Raw genomic sequence first — 26,642 nt, forward strand, 5'->3', positions numbered from 1 at the left:
AGAGAGAGAGAGAGAGAGAGAGAGAGAGAGAGAGAGAGAGAGAGAGAGAGAGAGAGAGAGAGAGAAATACTTTATTCAGCTATGCTGCCCAAATACATCAGGTTACCCGAATACACAACATACTTATCAATCCGTAATCGGACATACATAAATTACATATAATTACATGGTATAATAAAATAATAAGAAACAGTTTTTTTCCCTACCAGAATCAGTTGTTAGAACTTATAACATTAATTTTTTTTGTCGAACCCTATTCTAGTAGCTGAACAGGCAACTAGTTGGGAGAGGAGAATAGGTAAAACTAAGTATTGGACCGACCGCGTTGTGGGTAACCCTTCTAGCTTCAAAGGGCCAACTTTCTTGTTTGTCTCTCATTTATTCCCTTCTCCTCATCCCTCTTTCTCCGTCCCTCCCTCCGCTTCCTCAGTAATATAACGCGAGCCTTCCAGTTTTTCAGACAAGTAAATACGGCCCATTACGCCCTCAAGCTTGCTTCCTTTATAACCTACTTTACACCCTTTTTGGCCCGTCGTTTCACCACCCCTCATTCCATTTTGTAAAAAGCGTAATTTTTCCATGGGTAGCCCAGTTTGGATATTTATTGAAGAATTCAAAGTACATTAACATTCATTTATGCTTTTAAAACCTGATGGGATTGTAGACAGAAAAATTTATTTCGTACATAAGGTTTAATATGGTTACTTTATACATTTTATATAAGTTTTATATGCATCAAGTATACTGCTTATACTTATATCCTTTATACAATTATTTAAGTATATGGTTATGTACATTCTATCATACATTACAATGAAACTCAATATTGTCATTACTTTAGAAAAGATAAAGTACTTAGCCAATCACTAGTTACAGTTATCAAAAATAAAGTAAGTGTTAATTTTCAATATGAACATTTTGTCTATAGTTTAGAACTCTCGGGAAATGAAATGTGTAATACAATTGTAACAAGCGGGTCGAAAAAAAAAAATTAAATAATGATTTCTTAGATTTTAGCTATTGTTAGAAATCGAATGGATTCATCGCATATATTTTAACATTTTTTTGTTATTTCCTGACGTTTCAAACACGTTACAGTGCCCGTGGTCACACGCAGTTGTTTAATTCAAATTATTTAAGTGTTAATAAAAAAAAAACAAATTGAAAATTAATGAGCTATTTACTGTTATGAAAAATGTTTGGATCAGTTCTATTTATTGACTTGGTTAGTATCAACTCCATTTATTGACCCTGTAAACTAATTTTAAAATATATAAATTTAAATATTATAGTTCATTAATGGTTAAAAGGAGCGTGGAGCGATAGTGTTATGTAGGACCTATTTACTCAGTGCGCTCAAATTTTTTCTAATGAGCGCGAAATTCGAAATGATTTTAAATAAAGTAACAGCAGATGGGCCAACTACAAATGGCTGCTGTGCCGCAGGTCAAGTATAATAGCTGGAATAGACTAATTTATTTTATAAATTGGTTTTTAAGATATATTCAAATAGATGATGAACCCCATCATTATATCATTAATAAACAAAGTACATTTATTATACTATATCTTAGATGATTGATCGTATTTGAATCATAAAATGGTAAGGACTGCAGTAAAAAAAAAATAAAAATAAATAAATAAAGTTTGAACGATTTATTGATTGCTAACGTTTCAAAATCCCTATGTACGGTGGTTTAAATCTCTATCCATTACACCACCCTAAATGAAGTCCTGCATCGTGGTTGGGGATCAAAAGTAGTTGAAAACTATTTTTGTTTTTCTTGGCCACAGCCCTGACCATTTCCTTCTATATTCATTAGAATTAATAATAATAAAAATTCTAGACAATACAATGCGTAGAAAATAAGTCAAAACTCTTTTTCAAAAATGGTGCAAAGTATGCAAAAATTAAATCAGAAGTCGAAAAGAATGATTCTAGATCACTTTTTGTGAAAATTTAAATTAACGTAAAGTGACGTCTTGTTAAGAATGAGATGTACTATCAAATGTTCATATCTTTTATTATGTTTTAGGTAGTGTTTATTTTTATAAGCTTTTTTTTTCATCAAGGACAATTATTATTACCAAATTTCAAACAATCTTAATTACAATTTTTTTACTTGACAAAATTCTTAAGTTTTATTAATAAAAGTAATAAAAATCTTCAAATATTTTTTTTTAATAAAAAATCGTGAACTCTTTTGAGCTATGAAACTATCAAATACATCAATCAGCAATTTAAATATTATTTCATAGAACAAATTAAGGTCTGCTATGAGAGGAAAAATAATTTTATTTATTATATTATACTTATTAAAGTACAATCATGTACTTAACAATCTTTTTAAAATATTATTATATCAATACAAAGAATTTGTAGAGACTTGGAACTTCCCGAATAAACAAATTGCCCCTGCATTTTATCTTTGAAGCCTCCGAAGTGCGCGATTCTCCCTAAGGTATTGCAGGTTTAACATATCCCCCACTGCCGTCGAGAATCTAAAGAACTATTTTATTGTGCTAACTTTAACTATTCTCACCAATTTGCATTTAATATTAATATTTAGGTTGTTTATTAATTTTATTTTGCTGATTCGCTACAACTAATCAGCAAAATAAAATTAATCGTTTTATCGCACTATTAATTTTATTTTGCTGATAATCTTTAATTATAACATATTTGAATTCATTAATGAACAAAAATTTTTAATCTTCTAATAAATTTCTATTTATAATTGCTTAGTCGTCTATAATTGAAATAAATACTTAACAAACCTGACTAAGTAGAGCTTCTAAGTATATATACTTTTTTATTTATTTTTTTTTAATCTTCCATTAACATAAATAATATTGACAGGGAGAGTTTTTTTTTTTTTTTTAAATACAACCTTGTAATGAACATTCTAAGTTTCTGGAGATGCAGATCAGTAACTTGGTGCGTTAATAATTAAGACTTAAATACCATTTTTAAGGAATAGTAATATGATTTCGAAGCCTTATAGCCAACTTAGGATTGGACACTGTTAGTTTACACAAAAACTTTAATACTTATATAATCAAGACTACAGAGTAAGGTACAAGTAATATTCAATGTCTAGGAGCAACAGGCTATTATAGCATAGAATAAAATACCGTAGACGCCAATGAATCTTATGGATTAAAAACAGAAAAAACAATTAATATTCTTAAAAAATAAAATAGTTATCCTCCTTGAATCAATTTCTGTAAATTATCATGGAATTCATTCTTTCATTGTTTTTTCTAGATCTCATTATGTTGAATAATTTGTAATAATGTAGTCTGTTGGTTCCTCGTTCGCTTCGATAATCCAGATTCTTCCGCCTATAAATGCGTGATACTTTAAGGAATACGAGGTAACGGAAACAACTTTTTTTTTACTGCTTAATCGTCGTGACGACACCCTAGGAAGAGGGAGATAAAGAAAATGGAATTAGCCGAAATCGAGAGAAGTTAACGAAAGCTAATTGGTTTAAGGTCTAAAGTCCACCCCCTTTCAGCTGTGTGGAGTGGGGATGAATTTAAATGTGACTAATTTAACTTCGGCTCTAACACAAAATAGGTCGATACGCACCTCAATTCGTTTGCTCTCTTCCACGTGGATTTGCCAAGCATTCAACCATTATGAGAAATCAAACATAGGTATAATATTAAAAAGTATATATAGTCAGTTCTAATTATAGGTATCAAATCTGATTATCAGTAGGTGCAAATTTAGGGAATTTTCTTTTTGAAAATAATACATATTTTTTGCAAAATGAATATTGATTGTTTCGTTAATTAATGTTTAACAAATTATTTTGTGATATAAATTAGATTATTTTAATATAAAAAAGTGAAGTCATGTGAGGAAAATTTGCTTACAGCCATGAGATGATTGCAGCTTAAGTTAAACAACGTTGGTAAGGGCTCAATTAAATTGTTATCTGATTCTATTTTATAAAATATCAATTTCTTGGGGTCCAAAAAGATTGTGTAAATTTTTGAAAAGAATTTATCAGTTGCTGAACGGTTTGAAGGTACTGAAGAGATTCTATTTTTATGGACAGTAACAGAGTATATAATCATTGATCGTATTGCAGAATCAAATTGTAACCAGATTCCCCGCCCTTCACCTTTTTCCATTCAGACAAAAAAAAATTGTGATAACACCAATTATTTTGTTTTATTATTAATTTCAATATTTAGAACATAATAAAGCATAAACAAGAGAAAATATGAAAGATACAAAGGAAAAACTTTCAGTCACATTTTGTCCGTTTTGTTTCATACAATAACATTAAGTAAATATTTTCTAAAGTACACTTTATCATTTTCTTTTTACTTAGTTCATTTTATTTAATTAACAGTTGTACAGAAGGCTTTCATTAAACTCTATTAGATGTTACTGTTAGCTCAAATTTGGAAAAATGGATGTGATAGCTTACATATTTTATTATACTTAATATTACTAAAATATCCTAAATTTATTATTTTAATAATATTTTTTCCTTCCATTAGACAAATATTTAGGCTCTCGTTTTTTCATAAGCTAAAGAATAGTTTTGTAAAAGTAAAATAATTCAGTTACGGCTGTTTAGATATTTGTTTTACTATTATCTAAGGCTGCGTTTCATTCATGGACAGTAACAGAGTATATAATCATTGATCGTATTGCTATCGTATTGATGCTATTGATCGTATATAAAATGATTATATACTTACTTAACTTCCTACTCTGATATCCGATCTCATTGGTGAACTCAGCTCTCAATTATTTATCTTAATACTAACGCAAACAAGTTTAAGTTCATCTTAGGTATTGGTTATTGATCGTATGTTAATTAGAAGAAATTTATCCGGATAGAGGTCAATAAAACAAAAAACTGTTTCAACTACTTGTTTATGATCAACGTTTCTATCGACACTGCAGGTGTCGTATCGACACTGCAGGTGTGTATTTATGTACTGAAATAAACAATAAAAAGTATTGTATTGTCTCTGAATTCTTTTCATTTTTTTTCTTTTATTAGTGTATACTTCCACCGATCACAACAGCACTGTCTAAGACCTACAATATGAGTAGTTGAAACTATGTTTTATTTTACTCAGACCATCTCCTTTTAGTTTATATTAATTCTGAACAAGATTTCTTTATAGAGTTTTAAGGTGTTAAGTACAAATACTATTAATTGTTACTCAAAGATATATTTGTGTTGCTATCAAAGTTGAGGGGTGCTGGGGTGTAGCGCCACGTATTATGTATGGATCAAAGTTGAGGATTTACAAAAACATAAATTTTCGAATCTGATGTAATTAGATAATCTGATTCATTTACTATCTATTATTTTATTAACATTAAGATCTGTATCTTTATTATTAATATTTGAAAATGTCAATAGATGGAATCTCAGTTTCAACAAATCTTTAAACTTAATATCATTGATATATTATTAATGCAAATGTTTTCGCCTAAGGGGAATAACAACGTGAATAATCTATGAAGTATTTTTCATGAAGTGGCTGAAACGAAACGAAATTGAAAAGGCGGAAGTTCTGTTCCGGGCACGGCTTATTTATTATTCAAAAATATAAGAAGAAAAATAATTACGTAGAATGTTGAAATCTTCTTATCGAATCCCGAGAGGGAGTGGAACTGGAAGATAGAGGCTTAAACATAAAATATTAAATTTAAGGTAGATGAGATACTCTCATTGTATTTCCTAAAAGAGATATAAACAAGGTGAGCTTTATTATTCTGACAAAGTTTGTTACTTGGCCTTTTCGAAGCCGAAAAACAATTCAATTAGCTTCCTTTTGGGACCATCTGTCATTTGGTTACCCGCGGTACAAATCCTTTACCCTCCCACTGTGTTCTCTGAATAGGAAAAAAAAACTCCTCTAACCGCATAAACCATTTACTTGCGGTGTCAAACAATATGGATTGCGTACCAAGAAAGAGTGTCGCAGTATGGACATATTAATGCTCTTGTTTTGTAGTTTTTGTTGGCTAAATTTAAAATAGTCTCATCTCTGCAATATAATAAATGTCAATAAAAATACATATTTGTTTTTTCCGAAATGTTGTAATTAGTATTGTATCTATAATTTTTGTAGTGCGACTTACATGACTGGATGGTACCTTATTTTTTAATGCGTACAAAGTGATGAATCATTTCTTTAAAATTATAATAAAAATATATACTTTTCAGTATTCGTCTTTAACATTATCGGTATCGTAACGTCTCCAACAAGAAAATAAAGAATTAAGAAAGGTAATCCATGAAAATAAAAACATATATATTTGTATGATATTGTCCAAAATACCTTTTTTAGCTCAATGTCTATTTTCAACTCGTACATTCTAAAAATAATTGATATATCATCACTATTTATTATTAATAGGAATTTCATTAATTTTATCACTTGACAACAAACACTTCTTTCTATTGTTAAATAACTTAACATTTTATTTTATCATTGTTATAATTTTCATACTTTATTTTTTGTCTGTTTTCAATATTTTTATAAATTGTCTGCATTAAAAAACTATAATAATAGTAATGCTTTTTGAATAGTTTTGAGTAGCAATCATAAAGAAGCTATTATAGAGAATATGTTAAGTAATTTTTCATTATTTTTTAAATATGAAAGAATACATTTTTTTTATTTCAATGATTGAAAAAGACAAGAAAATCCATATTTTGACCTTACGTATTCCATATCGTTCACATAGTAGTTTATTAATTTTTTTCTTTACCATTTATATACTTTCATTTTGTGTATTTACATGATCATCATTATATCTTCTTCTTTGTAGCCCCGAAGAAGACAAAAAAACCGATCAAAACGTTGGCATTCTATAAATAGTTGATATATATTACCCGAACCATTTTCTTCTTTATTATTAAAACGTCCAACTACCCAGTCTATGACAAAAAGATGCTCTTGTTTTCTTCAGGCCCACCAGCTAATGGCCATGCCGCAAAAGAAAATATCCAAACTCTGATTCAACAAAAGAGACTATATAAACTATAACTCATTCCCACATTTAACAATAATTATAATAACAGAAAAGGAAGAATAAACATAAATTCTCAACAGAAACATGAAATGTAAGCGCGAGAGAGGGAGGGAGGGAGGGGAGAGAGAGAGAGAGAGAGAGAGAGAGAGAGAGAGAGAGAGAGAGAGAGAGAGAGAGAGAGAGCGTTTTTTTAAATATAATGAATAAAATGCCTCTGGAAGTTGTTGATAACGTGTCAGAAATGAAATATTCCGTCCTTTGATTTCTATAAGGAAACATTTAAATTGGAGAATTAAAAAGTCGGGAAGGTAATTTCATATCTAATTTCCCCCTACCCCTCCCGCCTCGAAAGAGCATATTAATTACAATGGAAAAAGGGCTTTTCTTTGTGGAGAGTATTCCTTTCATCTCAGCCAGTCGTCCAGAAAGGTACGGTTTTCCGAAACGTAATTAAATATGAAAAATTGGATGAAAAAAACAGTAGAGACAAAATAAAGACAGAGATAAAAATCGAGATAGGAAAATAAAAACCAGAGAAAGAAGAAATGTTGGGAATTAACAAGCTGGTTTACTTAAATACCTCTACTAAGTCTTTAAAGGGCTATGGTTAGTTTTTCTTTGATATATTTTTATTAAAATATTGTTGTTAATTCGTTATTCCCTTTCTTCATTAGACTTTCTGTTCTTCATGTATTAAACATTACTCAAGATAAACAAATACGGTCACTGGAACTACGGCCTAATTTCATAATATAAAATGTATTAAATTGAATTTTATATTAAAAATACTAATTTCAAATATTTTACCTTTAACTATGAGTTTTCAGAAGTTACAGGATTTATTTGTAGTGAAAAATAATAAGGTGTAATTATTTACAATATCTTAAGTGTAATTATATAGCATATCTGATATGATATGATATATAAGTGTAATTCTATGGCATATCTGACCAAATCACCTCCTAGAAAAACCGTTGATCTAGTAGTAGTACTTCCTTGCAAAGTACCCTTCGTGGGTTGTAGTGGTACAGAATTATTTTTATACCATATGTTAATATTAAATATAAAGTAATATAAATCTATGCATTAAAAATACTATATCAACCAATACAAATAAACATCACGATAATTGATATAAAAGTAAGTCGTTGATTTACTCAACCCACACTTTTCAAAAATCTTGCTTAAATGGATTAAACGTACTATTTACTAATAAAATACACCCAATTGTTTATTACTACACATAATAATTAATTTTAAAAGTAAATTGTCTATAAATTGTAAATAATTATTAAACTTAGATCATTATACAAATTTTAAATCTTTCAATTGTTATCCACAAAAAAATATTTAAAAAAAAATTATTTATGGCACAAATTTTAAATCTTTCAATTCTTATTCACTAAAAACTATTTTTATAAATTTAACTACGACACCATATGATAATTACCCCCTCCTAACTATACAACCAAAAACTCATAATATGTTCTTAATTGAGTTATGATATTCCATAAACTTTTCCTATTTGGTTTACCTACTGATATAAGTTTATATTTTGCCCATATCAATATATTTTTTTAAAATTCTCATTATCTCTATAGATAATATAAAAATATTTCTTTTTATTTATATATATCTATATATATAAATAGAGAGTGAGAGAGAAAGAGAGAGAAGTATATATGAATCTAGTTTTAAATGCTTTATGAACTGATTTTAGCTCTGTGTATAGCTTGTATTCCTCTCTCATAAGTAATACAATTGTTGAAATTTTTGTTTTCTGATGAACCATATTCAGTGATGTTCCGCATTCAATTACGAATATTAATGTTGACAATTTAAATTCCCCTCAATATTATTTTATCGGTTCACAACTTAGCTTTAGATTTAAATTTTCCTACAACTTCTCTCTTAATGGATTTATCGTTTATGAGACATATAATGGAAATCAGCTGTATCATTTATTACATCGCATTGTAATTCCGACCTGCATTCGTTCTATTAAAAAGCCGTTTATAGTTAATGGTTTCTAAAATTTGATGTAGTGATCAGAATTTAAATATTGTATTCCAAATTTATTTGCCGTCCTTAATTGAAATAGATGACATATGCCACTTTCCATCTTAGTTTACTGCTGAATATTATTTTTTTTTCTTTTTCGGTCATTTCGTTATTATATCCTGAAATTGAACTTGTGCCTTTAGAAAATTAAAAATATAATTTCATATTATAAACACTTTTATTTCAATTTTGAAAACTATTGCGGGTTAAAGAAAATTGAAAAATGAAGAACGATTATCTCAATTTAAAATTTAAATTTAAGTTTTGAATTACATCAATTTAACTATTAATTTTGGATGCATTTAGTATGATGTATCTTTGTCAATTCAGATTCAGTGATATTTAACAGTTATTTTCATACATTCAATTTTTGTTTATATACATTTTTTTCGAGTATATGGAAACGTTTATATCCCTCACGTCGTTGTATATTTCATTGTAAGACGTCGCCGTGTAATTCTAAGGGAAGGACATTTCACTTTGAAAATATTTTTTATACTTCGAAGAACATGTAGAGATTTTCGCTTGCCTTTAGAACTACACTTACACCATTCGTTTTTATAAATTACTTCAATATTTTTTTCGTTTAAGAATAATTAAGAGATTTAATAATTTAAAAATCGCCCTTTTTATCCGTTAATAATAAGGGGCTCTATCTATCTACATCATGGTATTTAATTATTTACAAAAGCTGGATGTAGAAATGTGCACTCCTCTATTATGTGATGAATAGTGTTAATGGAGACTGACGGTTTACGCATTTTGGTCGGTGAAATATTGAGTAGCGGATATATTCTATAACAACCAATTCAACTATATTGGAAGAAACTATGGTGCCTGAGTAGATTAAAATCATAGAATACCATATCAAAATAAAAAAACAATCTCGTGATAACTAAGAATGGTCTAAGGTAAGAAAAACCGACAGTCCTTGGAATCAATTTAAAAAATAATTAAGAATCAAAGTGGTTTGATCAGTTTTTTTTCAAAATCAGGTGTGTCCCAAAGATATCTTTTTTTTTTTCTTCACATTAATATTCATGTTACCAACCAAATATAGGGGGCTTCTACAATTTTGAATTGCAAAGCCCAATTAGAGAAACACCGAAAAATTAATTATTAACTGAGGCTTTGTATTTATATAAGTGCAGGCATTTGTATTTATATATGAGGCAGTATAATATGGTGGTGTATTTATATTGTTGATAATCTTATAGAGAAAAATAAATGTTAATGTTTTTAAATTTTAAATAAATAGGTTTTGAACTTATAATAAAGAAAATGACCTGGGCAGAATAGCCTGCAAAAGAAACTTTAAATTAATGTGAGGAAGAGTTTGTATTGAAGATGTCCTTGAAGATGGCTAGAATGGCCGAAACGTTGGACTAGTGAAAAATAAAGTGTTGAGGCAGAATTGGATACTAATTTTTGATTTATTTAATAAATAATTACCTTGTCTCGAAAAATTTTGAAATAATATAATTAAATTAATATTCATGTTACCAACCAAATATAGGCGGCATCTACAATTTTGAATTGCAAATCCCAATTAGAGAAACAACGAAAATTAATTATTAACTGAGGCTTTGTATTAATATAAGTGTGAGGCAGTTACAAGGGGGGGGACTACCTTACTGAAGAAAAAAAACTACCTTACTTCATTTCACTTTTACGTAGGTCAAGTACAAACCTTGTACGAGTTCTATTGGTTATTACAGTTATATAAAATAGCAAATAAGATATATATATGATAAGATATCTTATGAAACTAAAGTGATTTTGTTTCATTTCGAAATCGATCCAAATTCTCATGCTCTTATTCTGATCCCTCATTATCCTTTTCCTCCCTTTATTTCATTCTTCCGTGATATCCTCGTGGAGTAGACACCCTTCCTTTCCCGGCTACATAAATCGTAGATTACCCTCTCCCCTGGGCGAGGGGAGTTTAATAAATCGTTAACAAGATCCTGCCAGGAAATGGAATGTTGATGGCCCGAGGACTAAGAAAATTACACGGCCCTATTAGATTGGCCCCTATGATTAAAATGGCGTCAAACAAAGTTGATTGTAGCTCAAAGGCTTCCACAAAGCCTCCTTAATAATTAGTTTCCTCCCGTTGTACCCTCTCACTGCCCCCACCTCTTTGTTTTAAAGAGCACCTTTTAGACGTTGCAAATCCTACTAGCTCCTGTTTACTGCAAACAATACGCCCGTGCTCTGTACCGTAGCCATTGTAAATCATTTTGTTTGCCGTTCCCAATCCCTGTGATTAGGATTCTTACACATGGTAAGGTAAAGCTTCTAAAAGAATAACTAAATTAACACAGTCACTTAGTAAAAAACACAGTGAATGAATCTGATGTGAAAAGAAGTTTCAAAGCACAAATCGTACTATAAAACTGTTTACTGTTAAGTTATTTTTGGAACACTCCAAAGCCTAAAGAATAGAATCATAAAAAACAGGAAATTTAAAAAGGGCATAATGACGTATATAAATAATATGAAGTATTTTATCTTAAGGAACAGTAAAATTTGAAGCCACCTACAAATATCTTTTCCTTGGTAAGAACTGTCTCAAATATTATTGGTCAAAACCCGATCTTCTATTTTATTGCAACATAAGATTTAATCTGCATGAGGTCATTAAGGTCGGTGCTTTAATGTATTACCTCCTTAACTACGCGTTCTGTTGTTGTGGCTTGTAATCCGACATCGTAAACTAACTCAAATTTATATTAATACAAAGCCTCAGTTAATCATTAATTTTTCGGCGATTCTCGAATTGGGCTTTGCAATTCAAAATTGTAGATGCCGCCTATATTTGGTTGGTAACATGAATATTAATGTGAAGAAGAAGAAAAAAAAAAAGAAAAGGATATCTTTGGGATACACCCTTAGTCAACAAAACACCTGATTTTGAGAAAAAAAAAATGATCAAACCACTTTGATTCTTAATTATTTTTTAAATTGAATCCTAGCACTGTCGGTTTTTTTTACCTTAGACCATTCTTAGTTCTCGCGAAATTGTTTTTTTATTTTGATATGGTATTCTATGATTGTATACATTTAAAAAAAAAAAGTATTTCATTTAAGAAAAAGAAAGAATAAATAAAATTAATTTGTGACATAGCTCACACGCTTCACCAGTTGATAAATCTCGTTTTAATGTTTGATGTATTATATAATATACAGTTGTAAATTTCAATAAAGATATTAAAAAAAAAAAAAAAATGTTGGACTTTTTTTCTTCTCATAATTTAGCACATTTTCCCTTCAGGATCTTCTAAATCTTTTTTCTTCATAACTACCAATGAGGTATGGTAAACATATTCTAAAATAAATAAAAGTAAACATAATATTCAATAATAATTATGCCTACCCAATTAAAAATATAGATATAAACATACATTAAACATTAACATAAATTAAATATACGTTGTAATTTAGTATAATTGATATTAATCATGTTTTGGTTAGTTTAACTTCTATAAGTGCTATGTTTATTTAAATATAGTGTTAATTTTTATAATGTTAGAATTTATAAATGTTTAAATAATAAAAAGAAAGCTTTGTGCGTAGATAAATTAATATTCCACTGGGGTGTGGACAAGGGGAGCAGTTTTAGCATTTTTCGCGAGAATAGAATACCGCTGCATCAGCGGGCGTTATCTAAAATTTCATTGGCCGGGAGGCCGGTGTCAACAGAGGGTGGCGCCCAAATAACCGAGCTTCAATATTTAACACGACCCCCTATTGGATGCGGGGATTATACTCTCCCCCACTAACCCTCGCGCTGGCAACGCTGTCCTTTATTTTTTTTTTCTTTTCCAATTTTTACGTGAAAAAAACAGCCGAAGATTAACTGCAGAGGTACTGGATTGTCGCAGTTTGATGAACAAGCTTCTACCACAAAAAAAAAAAAAAAGAATTGTTAATTAGAAAAACAATGTTAAAAGTTCTATTTCCAGTGATTGTTCTTGTGGTTCTTTTGTGGGTGCCTGTTTTGACTTTAAAATTGAAACCACTATCTCTGTCTCTAGTCTATATTACCTATACCTTAATAATAAAAAATAACACTTGAATAAAAGACAAAATATATTTGCTGAAAGATGATAAACTGTAAACTATATCATACTTTTGAAGTTAAAACATGATCTTTAGACTTTATTGATAATAATAAATTTGTAAATCTATGAATTACTATAAGGTAGTCTCAATTGTTGCTACAAAAATTAATAAAATAATATAGTTAATTAGTATCCAAAAACATATTACTATACTCAACAGTACTTGACACAATTTAAAGAAAAAATATTCAAAAATGGAAATGATAAAAAATTTCATTCTTCAAGTATATTAATACAATGACAAAATATTTCTTTATAAAAAGTAAGTTTCATACAAAGCAAAAGATTGTGTAATTAATTTTATTGCATAGGAGAAATAGTTTTATAGATTGTAAATGTTGTTACTTCAATTTAATCTTATATATTTTCATATATATTATATCGTATGGTATCACGTACAATTCAAATATTTTAAAATTTCATCAAGTTGGTACTATGGTATGGCCAGTTTAATGAGACAGTGCTGATTAAGGTTTATTTTAATGTTAATTTATCTCATATTTTAGTTTCTTCTTATCTTTTCAATCAAAGATAAGTTGAAAATGGCTTTCCAAAATCAATCTATCGAGACCCATATTCTTATTGATGAATGTGGTGGAGATTCCCGAAGTAAGCTTGCTGACAGAATAAACTTCAGACCACAAGTTGACAACTGGATAGATGATACTGAAGATTGATGGAGATGGAAAAGGCTGGTAGTTTTAGGATCTCTACTGATAATATATCAGCCAAAAATAGTTTTTTATTTCATAGGAAGATATTTGGGAAATCGGTTGAATTTGCTTGAGGTTAATTAGGATTCATAAAAGAACTTTTCCTACATTCCATTTTTTTTATTGCATTGATTATTTTTAATCTACACATTCAATAATCCTTAGTTATTGAATACCGGAAATAAGATGTTATTACTCGATAATGCAATTTAATGAAATAATTGATTTTTCAGAATAAATAATTTGAAAATTAAATCAACTAAACAATTTAATTGATTTATTAGAGTTTAGTTAATTGAATTCAATATTTAATCTTTTTTTATTCAAAATATTTTTCATTGTCTATATCCTTTTTTTTTTTTTTTTTTTTTAAATATTACCTTAATATTATGCTCCTGTTGTTTGTTTTTCTGAAATTATTGGTGGGTTTCTCAATTGAGGAAACCAGAAAATATAATCTCAAACATATCGACTATACTATTGGAGCTATTCTTAGTTTTGCCTTTATCTTATTATGTCTGATTTGGTTTAAAGCCGTTTTAAAAACCGTTATTATCATCCCTTATCTTTTAACATATTTTCAATTACGAAGATTATAGCTAAGTATTCTGTTACAGTGGACTGCCTGGACCCGAAATGTTCTGGTCATGGGACATGTGTCAATGGCCAGTGCTACTGTAAGGCTGGGTGGCAAGGGGCCAACTGTAGTACCGTTGACCAGCAGGTGTACCAATGCCTTCCTGGATGCTCAGAACATGGTACTTATGATCTAGAAACAGCCACCTGTGTTTGCGAGTCCTTCTGGACAGGACCAGACTGCTCCAAGCGTAAGTATTCATGCATATTCTGTTGCAAAAATATTTGGGAAAATATCTAAAAATAGCCTGACTTAAAATAAAGTTTAAAAACACATATTCTAAGAATCTATTGTTTTCATTCTTGTTGTTTGGGAAAGTATTACATTATAACCTTATCTTAATTCTTCTGGGAAAAATTTAACACATTTACCCCAAACAAATATTAGTTTGCATACCATATTATATATATAATATGGTAAAATATAATATATAAACAAACATTACAAATATTTAAAATTAAGTTTTATAGGTGGACCTAAAAAAAATAAATGTGGTGAACCAATATCTATGGTGACCCTCTCTATACAACTATTTCATTTGGTAATTGCATCAAATGAAATAATACCCTTGCATTATTCAATTTTTATTATAAATAATTAATTTGGTAGATTATTTTCATATAAACAAAAACCTTTTTATTTGATTATATCTTTTTGCTTATTTTGATTTTTCGCTTCCTATTTGACTTATGATTTTGAGATAAATATCTATAAGAACATTTTCTTAGCAGAAAGATCTGAGAGAAAGGTTTAATGTACTCAAATTATAATTTTTTTGTTGTAGCATGGTGTCGTTTAGATTGTGGTCCACATGGTCGTTGCGACTCTGGCCGATGTGTTTGCTCTGAAGGATGGACAGGAGATCGATGTGACACTTTGCCTTGTGATTCTCGTTGCTCCCAACATGGGCAATGTAAGAATGGTACTTGTGTCTGCTCACAAGGTTGGAATGGTAGACATTGCACTCTACGTAAGTCAATCATCTACTTGTAACTTGTGTAAAAAATTAAGATATGCTGTTATTAATATTTATAGTCTTTGTTTCAAATCTTTATTTTAATAAATGTAAAAAAAGATTTGTTTTATTTTATTTAATTTATTTATACATGAATTTATCATTTCTAGCTGGCTGTGTAAATGGATGCAGTAGGCATGGTTCTTGTATCCTCCAGGAAGGGGAATACACCTGTCAGTGTTCAGAAGGTTGGGCAGGAATAGACTGTAGTGTCAGGCTTGAGATGGACTGTAATGACGAAGTTGATAATGACCAGGGTAATTTTTTCAAATAAGCCCATGTTTAAAAAAATACAGATAATTTTTTTTTTGATTAAGAATTACTTTATTTTAGCTTATAAAAATATGATAACGTAATAATAAAATTGGCGATATTATTTTAGTGAAATTTTCATGTATGTTCCTATATTAAATAAAACCAAAGACATTCCAATTTATTGTCCTCTGATTAAAGTATTAGAGTTACTTTTAAGTAAACTAATAGCGACTGTTCCAGAATAAAGTATTGATTATTTTACTTAAGGTGGGGTAAGACATTGTTAAGAAACTGCTTTAGTATATTTTGAACAAAATTTTGTATCTTTTGTGTAGAGAGGTTGGTTGTGCTCAAGGTGTGTTTATCTCTTGAGTTAATTCATGACTAATAGAAATGGAAATAAAGTCTTGGTTATAGCCATGCTCATATATGGAATTTCCTAAATCTCTCTGCCTTCCTTCCAATAAAAACTTATGACCACTGTGCATCTTAAAACTTAATGAAATAATTTACAAGATTTCCAACAGTTTATATCTTTTTTTTAATTCAATTTTAAATATTATTTTTAATCAATTTTTCTTATTTCAATTGTAAATTGAGAAGTATTATTGTTTTAAAACAAAACATTTCTCACAATATTAACTGTTTGTGCTTTAAAATATTACTTTTTTAAATTATTATCCTTATTTTTCCTTTTATTAATTATTTGAAAAATAAACTTTCCAAATATCCTAGGGTTTTGGATAAATTGAAGAGTTAGTGTATTCATTATCCTTATTGATTTTCTAAAACAGTGCATGATTAACATAAGTAATTTAAAATGAACAACTCTTGATTCTAAAAATACAATTTATCATTTACCATTATTATAAATAGTAAGCAACTTTTGCTTAACAGATGGAATGATGGATTGTTCGGATTCTGAATGCTGCTCTCATCCCTCTTGTCTGGAGCACATCATGTGCCTTGCATCAAACGATCCCGTGGAAGTTTTGCTAAGAAAGCAGCCGCCTTCTGTGACTGCATCATTCTACCAACGGGTCAAGTTCCTTGTGGAAGAAAACAGTGTTCAGAGCTACGCTCACATGGATGAATATAGCGAGAGGTAAGCTGACCAAGCCTCTCTATCAGTTTTATTTGCTTCATTGTTTACAAGGCAAAAGCTCCTCTTGTTCTCCTTTCTATCTCTACAATCTTCTGTCGCACACAGAGTTCCCGACGAGAGCCAATTCAGCTATAATCATTTGTAGCATGTAAATTTTCTGCTCCATTAGTAATCACTACCGCATGAATGCTTTGCCTTGTAAAATAGATCTCAATATTAGATAATTGATGTTCAAACCATCCATTCTTGTTATATTTTAATTATTACACTTAAGGAGTTACAATATATTTTCAATGATTGAGATAGTTAACAATCTAATTTAGGCATTTTTGATGAAAGCATTTATAATATACTTTCTCTTCCTTATAGAAATGCTGGTTTAGACCAGGTAGAAAATAACAACAGCACTAAATTAAAGTATAAATATTTCATGTTTTTTTGTTTTATTTAATTTTTCGTTTATTTTTATTATTTTTTTTAATTTATAATATGAATTGTTTGGCTTTAGCTCTGTATTGTTATTTTAAAAAGAAGTTACACATTATTAATTTGGTCATGCCATCTTTAATTCAAATATTTATAAATTATTATTGGTGTGCTTCTGAAAAACAATACAGAGCGGAAGTCATAATGATATCCAATTAAACCTTTTGTGTGTGTTTTGTCTCTTGTCTTTGTCTAGCCCATGCCTTATCCCACATTTTGACCATCAGTGGTGCCATGTTCATAACACAATAATATCCACTTTGTTATATCAAAGTATCAGCAACACTTGTGTTTATATGAAAAATCTAATTGAAGTAACATTGACAGGCACCACTGGCATATAACCATGTAACCCTGTGTGTCTGGATCCTTTAAACCCTGTGAACTGCCTGAATAACATAATGCATCACTCTTTGTGCCTTTGTATGCTCATCAAACAAAACAAAGAGGCTGACCAGATTACTATTTAGGTGAATTTCAAAAGAAATAAAGGAAATCTGCAATAAATTACATTAATTTACAACAACAAAAAATTAGCTAATTTATTTTTATTTTTTTATTTATAAATTAGTAATTGCATTTTCAAAAACTGAAACGTTTTAGTTATCTGTGTTGAATAACTGTTAGTAATTAGATAATTTTAAGTTGGCCCCCAGTAAAAGTTATGCTAAAATGTGAAATTTAATTTGCCATTAGCTTTTTAGAAGCTTGTTTATTTTTCGACACAGTTTGCTCACTTGGTCTTCATGTCTTGTTTTTTTGTTGTTGTTTTTTTTATGTTTTTTTTTTCGATGTCATTGTATATTTTTTATCTCTATCACACTAAATATTGCTCACGTAAGAAATGTTATTTGCTTAAGCATAGCTCCAACGTAGTTATTGAACAGAAAAAGTTGTTTCTTTTTTTAGTTTTTATGCTTTTTAAATAAAAAAAAATAATGAAAATATAATTGAAATAACAGCAGAAAACTGATGGCTTTAATTCATACGCTCCTACTAATGAAATAGAGATTCAGTTTTAGATTATTTGTGTATCTTATTTCGTATTTGTGCTCTTTAAATAAGTTAGACAAATTTTAATTTCTGTGCTGATTACAGCATGAGCCCCCTTGTCTTCAGTAATTCTGCTCTTATTGCCATTTTTTTTTGTTGTTTTTTTAATTTATTTTTTTATATTTTGTTCTCTGTTTGTACACTTGTTTATAACTGAATGTTTGCATAAAGCAGTGAACAAGAACAAACATCAAACTACATACAAACAATTAAAACAAAATAAAACAGTATACATTTTAGATTTTTTTTTAATACATTAACTTGTTTAAAGTATCCATGCAACATCCCACTCATGTGTGATTGTTCAACCTTCTCCCATCCTTCACCCATTTAAAATGGCATGGATAATAATTTTTTTCTTATTCTAATTTGATTGAGTTTAAATTTATTAAACATAAATAAATTAATTTCTATAAGGAAACACGCCTATACAAAAAGTACTGGTGAGAATGTGTATATTCAGGAATGAGCATTTGGAAACTAGAAACGAATTTTATTCTTAATGTTTGAAATGTTAATAATTAATAGTTTCACAGTCTAAGTGTATCATTCTTGTAAATGTCCATGTTACTTCTAGAAAAACTTAACTTATTGTAAAATAAATATTTTTTTTATATATTTAAGAATCCAAATGTTCATGTATCTGTTTATAATTACCACAAAGTAATGTGTCCTTGTGTTTCTCTTTGTCCTAAACCCTGTGTGTAGTCAATTCTGGAACTCGTTTGTACCTCGGTAAGTTCAAAACGAAAATAAGACATTTGCCCGATCACTAACTTTAACCACTCGTACCATATATGTGTCTTTATCTGTAGCTTTTATGTTTTTTATACATTTTCATTAATTTAAACCCACTTAATTTTTGTGATGTGCATATTATTACTTGACCTTTGTTATGGTGCAATAAACTTACATGAAATATCTGAGAGTATAAGAATTGTGACTCTACCCATTTTCTCTAATAATTATTGCTGTGCTTTTGAATTCCTGATAGCCTCAGACTAAAATATTGGTGATATTGTTTATATTATTTCTATGGGTTGTAATCAACCATATTTTATATTTATACATTAAAGTAAGAATAATTATTTGCACCATGGCAAAATGAATGTAAACCCTCCGCATATATGTGTGTGCAAGTGTCAATTCTTTTGTATTCATATACTTTTTTTTTTGCACTTTTTAATTTATTTTTAATTTATATATTTGTCTCGTCATTGTGAATGTTACCACTTTTGTATGTCCTAGTTTAGTATTTGTTCGTGCTTTTTTATTTTCATTCCATAAAATAATTAAAGACACAATTTTGAAGGAACTATTGTTAATCGTTCAAACATAACACTATACGGCAGCCATCTTTGGATACCTCACCTCAAACCTTTTGTCTCCTAACCACAATTGTCTTTGTCTATGTCTTTGTCTTATGTCTTGTACCGTTATCCCAACTCCTTTCTACATACCAAAATTATTTTTGTATTTATTTTAACAGAAAAAAAAAATACCTTTATTTTCATTTACTTATATGTTGTACTAATGAAATTATCAGCATACATGTACTGGAACCTGACTGCTTCAGTCTCTCTCAATGCTAGACAGTGTTCAATAATATATCCGTAAATCTTTCCTTTGATCCTTGTGCTAAATTATTTTCAGCATATGTCTATTGTTGTCTAGACATCTTATCAAATACTATTCTAGATCAGGGGATTTGTTAAAAGGAAGGAAAGGTAGGATGTTATTCTTCATTAAATCTATGTTAGTTGGCAGCACTGCATTTAGAGTTGCACTAATTTTTTTGTCCAATTTTTTTTTCCTTGTGTTTTCAGTTGCTTTTTATTTATTTTTAATTTTAATCCTTAAATATCTATTGTATTATCTACAATAAAATATTTATTAATAATATGTAAGATCATAAAACACTAAAATACATTTTTGTCATGTTATCAGTACTTGTGAAACCGAAATTTTTATTAGTACAACATACAATATTCTTATTACTTTTTTCTTTGAGTTTTCTTTTTTTTTTTAAATTATTTAATCGTGATTATTTATTCCATTATTCTTATTATACTATACATTACCACTTTTGATGACACACGATGTTACTTGTAGTTAATAAATATATAATTTTACATCTATTTTAGCTTTTTAAAGAATGGATAATAAGATTTGTTCCATTTCATTATTTCATAAAATGTATAAAATGGAAATTCCTATGAAGTGAAAAATCCTAAACACAGAGGAAATGCATGTCTTGATTAATAAAATTGCATTATTTTAAATTTTCTGATGCTTGATCAAAATGGCACTTAACATAAGAGGCACCTATTGGAATAAAAAAAATAATTTTAGTAGAATTTTCTTGCTTTGTAATTACTTAATTTGACATTTACTCTTGGTTCAAGCTCTGATTATAATTAAGATTTCTTATCGAGATGTAGATCATTATTTCAATATATATTTTTAAAATAAGTGGGTTGTATTTAATTATTATTCATTAGTTCTAGTTTAGTTAAATTGAAATTGAATGATTACTCTACAAGCATTGTACTTCCACTTAGCAAATAGGCTTTCATCTATTTGAAAATATTTTGCAGCTCTATCTATTTAGGAATAGATTAAATTACTTAGGAGTAATTCTACCAATCCACTACTGTTAAGATATTGAAAAAAAAAATTACAATATTTTTTCTTTCATCTGGCCATTGTGCATCTCTTAATAACAATGGAGTCATTGCACCACATCAAATATTTTTTAATTAAGATGAAAGGAATATACTCAAATAGTAGAATATACTGTTTTATTTTATTTTAAGAGTTTTTTTTTTTTTTTTTTTTATTTTTTATTTTATTTTTATTTTATTTTTTTTTTTTTTGAGTTTTTTTGACCGCACCCGGACCATATTCCTTTCATCTTTATACACACGGTAAATCAATATCTTCCAATTTTTTAATTAAATAATTTCATTATATGACCGTGATATATGATATACGAGTAATTTTTTATCAATAAATACCCATACAAATTTATTTACATATTTTTGCCTTAATAACCAAACAAAAATGACCAAACCATTTCAAAAACAAGGTATAATCCTAGCTTCATGCTGAAAATAGAAATTCTCCTATTTCTACAATAAAATTACATACTTTCAATCCAACATAAGATATCAGGTAGGGCAAAGAAAGTTAATGATGCAGTAACATCACCATCAATAGATCACCTTAACTCATATTACCTTCCCCATTACAACTAAAATAGAGAAATACAAATAATCAATATACTCATCATCAAAAAGATTTATTTTGTAGAAGTCCAGGGCTACAATTATCCAAGTTGGACATTTAAACAATCAATTTTATATTTGAAGGAATAGAAAAGAGTTCTGCAATAAAAATAGAAGACATATTTTGTTCAGAACCAACTCATCCTTTCAAAAGTTTGCATTTGTATAATAACTCTTAACATTAAATTATCAATGGTAAAAATAATTTTACCTTAATACAATTAAATTCCTACTTCAATTAAAGAAGGTTTTCATAATTTATTATTTTTCAAGTTAACAACTTATGGACTATTAGACATTTTTTTCCCATAATAATAATAATTAAATTTTTTTTAAATTAATGGTTTAGAGAAAAATACCAAACGGGTACGTATTATTTAATTGATAAAATGATATCCTTAAATAAAAACATATGAAATGATAAATAAATAAAAAAGTAATATGATAAATAGAATATTTAGAAATCATTCTTTTGAAATGAATAATTTGTTTTTACATCTTATTATATTAATGGAAATTGGTCCTACATATAACATTCTTTAACAGATGGTTTATAACAAACATTTGTTTTTCCAATTATTAGAAATAAAAATATGTTATAACATTTTTAGACCATTTAGTATACCTGTCCTTTACTTAAGGCAATCTCTATGATATTACATTTTATACTTTGAAGGCACAGGTACAATTTCCAGTGTTTTTGATGATTTCTTCCGAAGTCATAAATAGAAAGAGGAACCATTAATCAGGATGCTGAAAAGGATGGCTACTTAAAAAAAGAAGTAGCCATCTGGTCTTGTCAGTTTATAAGGAACCCTGTTTATCTAACCTTGTACACCGACATAGAAAATTGATTTAGTAGCTTTTGTCTCTTTAAAGAATGTCATGCTAAGCATTAAAATAAACTTATAGGATGATATAATATCAAATTATTTATACAAACAAAATTAGATATACCTTTTTATTTTGACACAAGCTGCTTCAATATTAGCAATAGTATTAATTGCAGTGCCAGAAATGGTGCTATGGATTCTCCTCAATTCAAGTTCAGTCAAGCAATTTCAACAAACCTTTTTTTTTTTGTACTTTTCTCAAACCACAAATTCCCAAAATGTTTCAATATTACAATGTTAAATGAAATGTGACCCTGTTTATGTTTCAATATACTGATGTGTCTCTTCATGATACTTATGTTTATAATAAAAAAAGATAAGTGGCCTGAGATCCAAAAAAATATATTAAATAAATTGTGTGTTCTAATAGGATAATGATCATTCATATAATTCAAAATCCTGTACATTTTATTTATTTTTCAATACCAAATTGTTGAATGTGTATAAATCAATACATATTTTTTTAATCAAAGAATATGCTCATATTTATGTACACATTCAGCAAAATTTATTATAACGCTCCCATAGGGTTCACAGAAAAATAGCTCTATAACTAAGAAAATGCAATAACCTGGAGATCATTGACAATACCACTCTAATAAATTTTAAAAATGTATTTAATGTTCAAATAAAAGAAAAGTTTCCTCAAGTACAAAAAAAAAGAAAAGAACAGATGAAAAAAAATGTGTGAATTGTCTTTAACAAGTTCAAAACATCTGTTGACAGATTCAGTTTCATTCTCTTCCCCTTCTTCATTTTGTAGTTCTATCAGTACTTTATAATAATTAATTATGGTACTATATTTTTGATTCAAATTTGATTTATTCAACTTTTTACTTAATTTTTTTGTTTAAAATAGAAAAAAGATTTCCAAAAACCTTTTTCTTTCAAAGTAGCTAAGGGTATCTTTGCCCATAAAACCAACTAATTTTCAACATATGTTGATAGCCACAATTACTAACATTGATGGGAACATATTATCAATTAAATATTCTTTAGAATCACATTAGTGGTATCAATCAAACTCTTTTTTCTTATCAGTATTGTATTTGAAAGTTCAGATCTCATATTCACACAACTGAATGTTATTAATGTGGAAAAAAAAAACCTAATTCAGAATATTATTAATGGGAAATTGGATCATTATACCAAATAAAGTTTTATAGGAAAACAACTTCCTAGAATTGGAATCAAGACTAAAAAAGAGAGAATGTTATATCCAAAAAATCATTATTAGTGAAAGCATTATAATGGAGGTTTACTGTACATGCAGTTGATTCTCTCTATATATTGAACTTATTAAGTATCAGTATTTTATCAGAAAAAAATTTTCATTATTTTTTTAAAATGAATTCCTATTTATTTATTTTCATTTTTAATTTAATGAAAAAGAAAGAAAAGATTAATTAAAAGGAATCTTAGAGAAAACAAACAATGGTAGTATTCCTAACAGTACGACACAGCTTGAATTCTTTTTCCTATCCTCCTGAAGTTTTTATCTATATCAAAACACTTTTAAATGTCTTCATCAGTGTAAACCCAACATAAATACTTTAAACCTATTGATGTAATAGATTCAAATTTTTACAAATGTAATGATAAAACATAACAATAAAAAAATATGAAAATGGACTTGGCTGATTTTGGAAGGGTACATTTAATATAGAGACCTTCGACTGTACCTTTCTCATTATGTTTTACTATCCTGAACTAGTTCCCAAGTGAATAGGTGCCTCAGAGATTTTAGAAATAGGTTGGATTTCAATTTTCTTTTCTTTTTAATAGAAATTTTATATAATTGAAATATAAATGTACTATTAAAAAAAAATAATTTATTCTTATTTTCTATATTTAAACATTAAAACAATTTTTTCTAATATAGTTGTTTGAAAGCTTGTAACTTTTTAATTTATAATCTGTATTTTTGAACAGTAATGCTAAGTGAAATGAAGCTTCATTATTCTAGTGCTGAAGTGCATGTTGAATGCAATTAAATTAAGCTGTTACTCTGTAAATATTTTTAATTCACTACTACTATGTTGAATATTTTTATAGAAATAACCTTTTTTTTTTATCTAAACAATCATTTCAAACATTATGCAGTTTATTATAATTTACTCAATGGCATGCTTCAAAAAAAAAAATAATACAATAATCTATTAAAAATCGTATATTATTTATAAATAAACATTGCATGTAATTGAAAAGAAAAATTTAAACTTTAATATAGGTAACCTTTATATTCTTAACTCAAATAACTTACAATCTTTAAATTCTTTACAGTACCGCTAAGTAAGTTACACCACTTTATAAATTCATTAGTCTGAGAAATAGTCTATTTTTTTTTTTTTTTTTTTATTGAAATTAAGTTTTTATTTATATAATGTTTAGGAATCTTAATCATTTGAATAATATTTATTTAGGAGAGTTTCTGTGATGAGAGGACAAGTTTTATCTCCACAAGGATTGGGAATAGTTGGTATACGTGTGTCAGTTGATAGAGACTCTAGATTTGGATTCACACTTACGCGTGCTGGAGGATGGTATGAATCATTTCTATTTTAAAATAATCAAATATTATTTTTTGTATTGATAAACTATAGTACTTTATAAGTTTGTTAAATTAGCTTGGTAATTTCTAGTTTCCACATAGTTTCTGCTAATTAAAAAATATTTATTTTATTTTGTGTTTAATGAACAATACCTTGATAGTAACATAGGTAACATAAAAATGTAATAATATTATTTAAAATTATAATAATATGAATTATTAAGTTAAAGAATTAATTTTATATTTAGTAATTCTCAAATTTTAATCTTCATAATTTTATTGATACGTTATAGTCCATTAATATAATTATGTTTTCTCAATTACTTCATTTTTAAAAAATTTCTTTATCCATTTAAAAATTAAAATTATATATGATGATTAAATTACAGAAATGTAATATTTTAAACATCTGCCGTGCAGTCTTGCACTGTTCGGACCACACTTCACAAATTTCATCTAGTAGTTTTGGCACAAGTGGTGCTATTTATAAGAACTTTTATGTATTTTCTATTAGACTTCTCCTCACCAAGTTAAGACAGGTCTGAATCAACACTGAGTGATCATTTAGTTTCCCGGGCGTTTTGGATCCTGAAACACCACTCAGGTGGTCCAAACCCTATAGAGCAACAAGAAAAACAATCTATTGGCCACTTCTTAGTTTTTTCTTAAATCTAAACATCGCTTATATTAATTCCCAACAGAAACTCATGCAAAACAAACAAGCAAAGAAAAATCAAAAATGTAAATTATATTAAGTGATAAATTTTATTCATTAACTTACTGTAGTCAGAATCTAACCTGTATATTGATACAGTTTTAGAGGTTAAGATGAACTGAGCTTGTAGCTTCTAGCAATCCTTCATGAAAACTAATTGTTTGGAAAACAAAAGCTATAAAGCAAATAAAATAAGTAAAATATTATAAAAATTAAAAAGTAATGATACAAATAAAGATATAATTCCAAATAAAATATTTATAATTTAACATGTAAACCTTGATTAAAATTTCAGGTTTGATGTACTGGTTAATGGCGGAGGAGCTGTAACATTGCAATTTCAGAGGAGTCCATTCCAACCAATGACAAGGACTGTATTTGTGCCATGGAATCAGATTGTAGTTCTGGCTCCTATTTTTATGCAACTTTCTGATGAAACAGCTGAGCAATTCAGGGAAAACCAACCTCCTCCTGCTCTGGCTCTTGGTATGTTAAATTCCAATCAACTTAAATGTAACTCCCTTGCTTCATATTGTTAATTTAATTCCATTAATGATTCATTCCAGGCTTAGGAAGTCTTGTCCACAATTTACCTTGTATAGATCATGATGAAACATTGTTAATGCCAGTGATATTATCAACTTGGATGCCTGAGAAAGTGGGTGGAATGCCTGGAAAAAGTTTAATATTTGCAGAAACACAGGTAACTTTTTTATAGTT

At 28.2% G+C, this 26,642-nt stretch overlaps 1 protein-coding gene across 3 annotated transcripts in view; it reads left to right on the top strand.

Annotated features, from left to right (window-relative positions):
* The window catches only part of Ten-a (tenascin accessory), a gene marked incomplete at its 5' end in the record, with an annotated part of 236,476 nt that overhangs the window by 188,034 nt on the left and 21,800 nt on the right, over nucleotides 1–26,642 (top strand). For 2 of the 3 annotated variants that reach the window (XM_014435458.3, XM_014435459.3), the window contains 8 exon segments: nucleotides 14,543–14,752; nucleotides 15,347–15,532; nucleotides 15,688–15,834; nucleotides 16,730–16,937; nucleotides 19,185–19,211; nucleotides 25,080–25,199; nucleotides 26,218–26,408; nucleotides 26,489–26,625. In XM_014435458.3, the coding sequence (XP_014290944.3) occupies nucleotides 14,543–14,752; nucleotides 15,347–15,532; nucleotides 15,688–15,834; nucleotides 16,730–16,937; nucleotides 19,185–19,211; nucleotides 25,080–25,199; nucleotides 26,218–26,408; nucleotides 26,489–26,625 (1,226 nt within the window). 3 annotated transcript variants of the gene reach the window in all.

The sequence above is a fragment of the Halyomorpha halys genome, unplaced genomic scaffold (assembly GCF_000696795.3).
Source record: "Halyomorpha halys isolate HHAL.00 unplaced genomic scaffold, Hhal_1.1 Scaffold1587.1, whole genome shotgun sequence".
Lineage (NCBI taxonomy): Eukaryota > Metazoa > Arthropoda > Insecta > Hemiptera > Pentatomidae > Halyomorpha > Halyomorpha halys.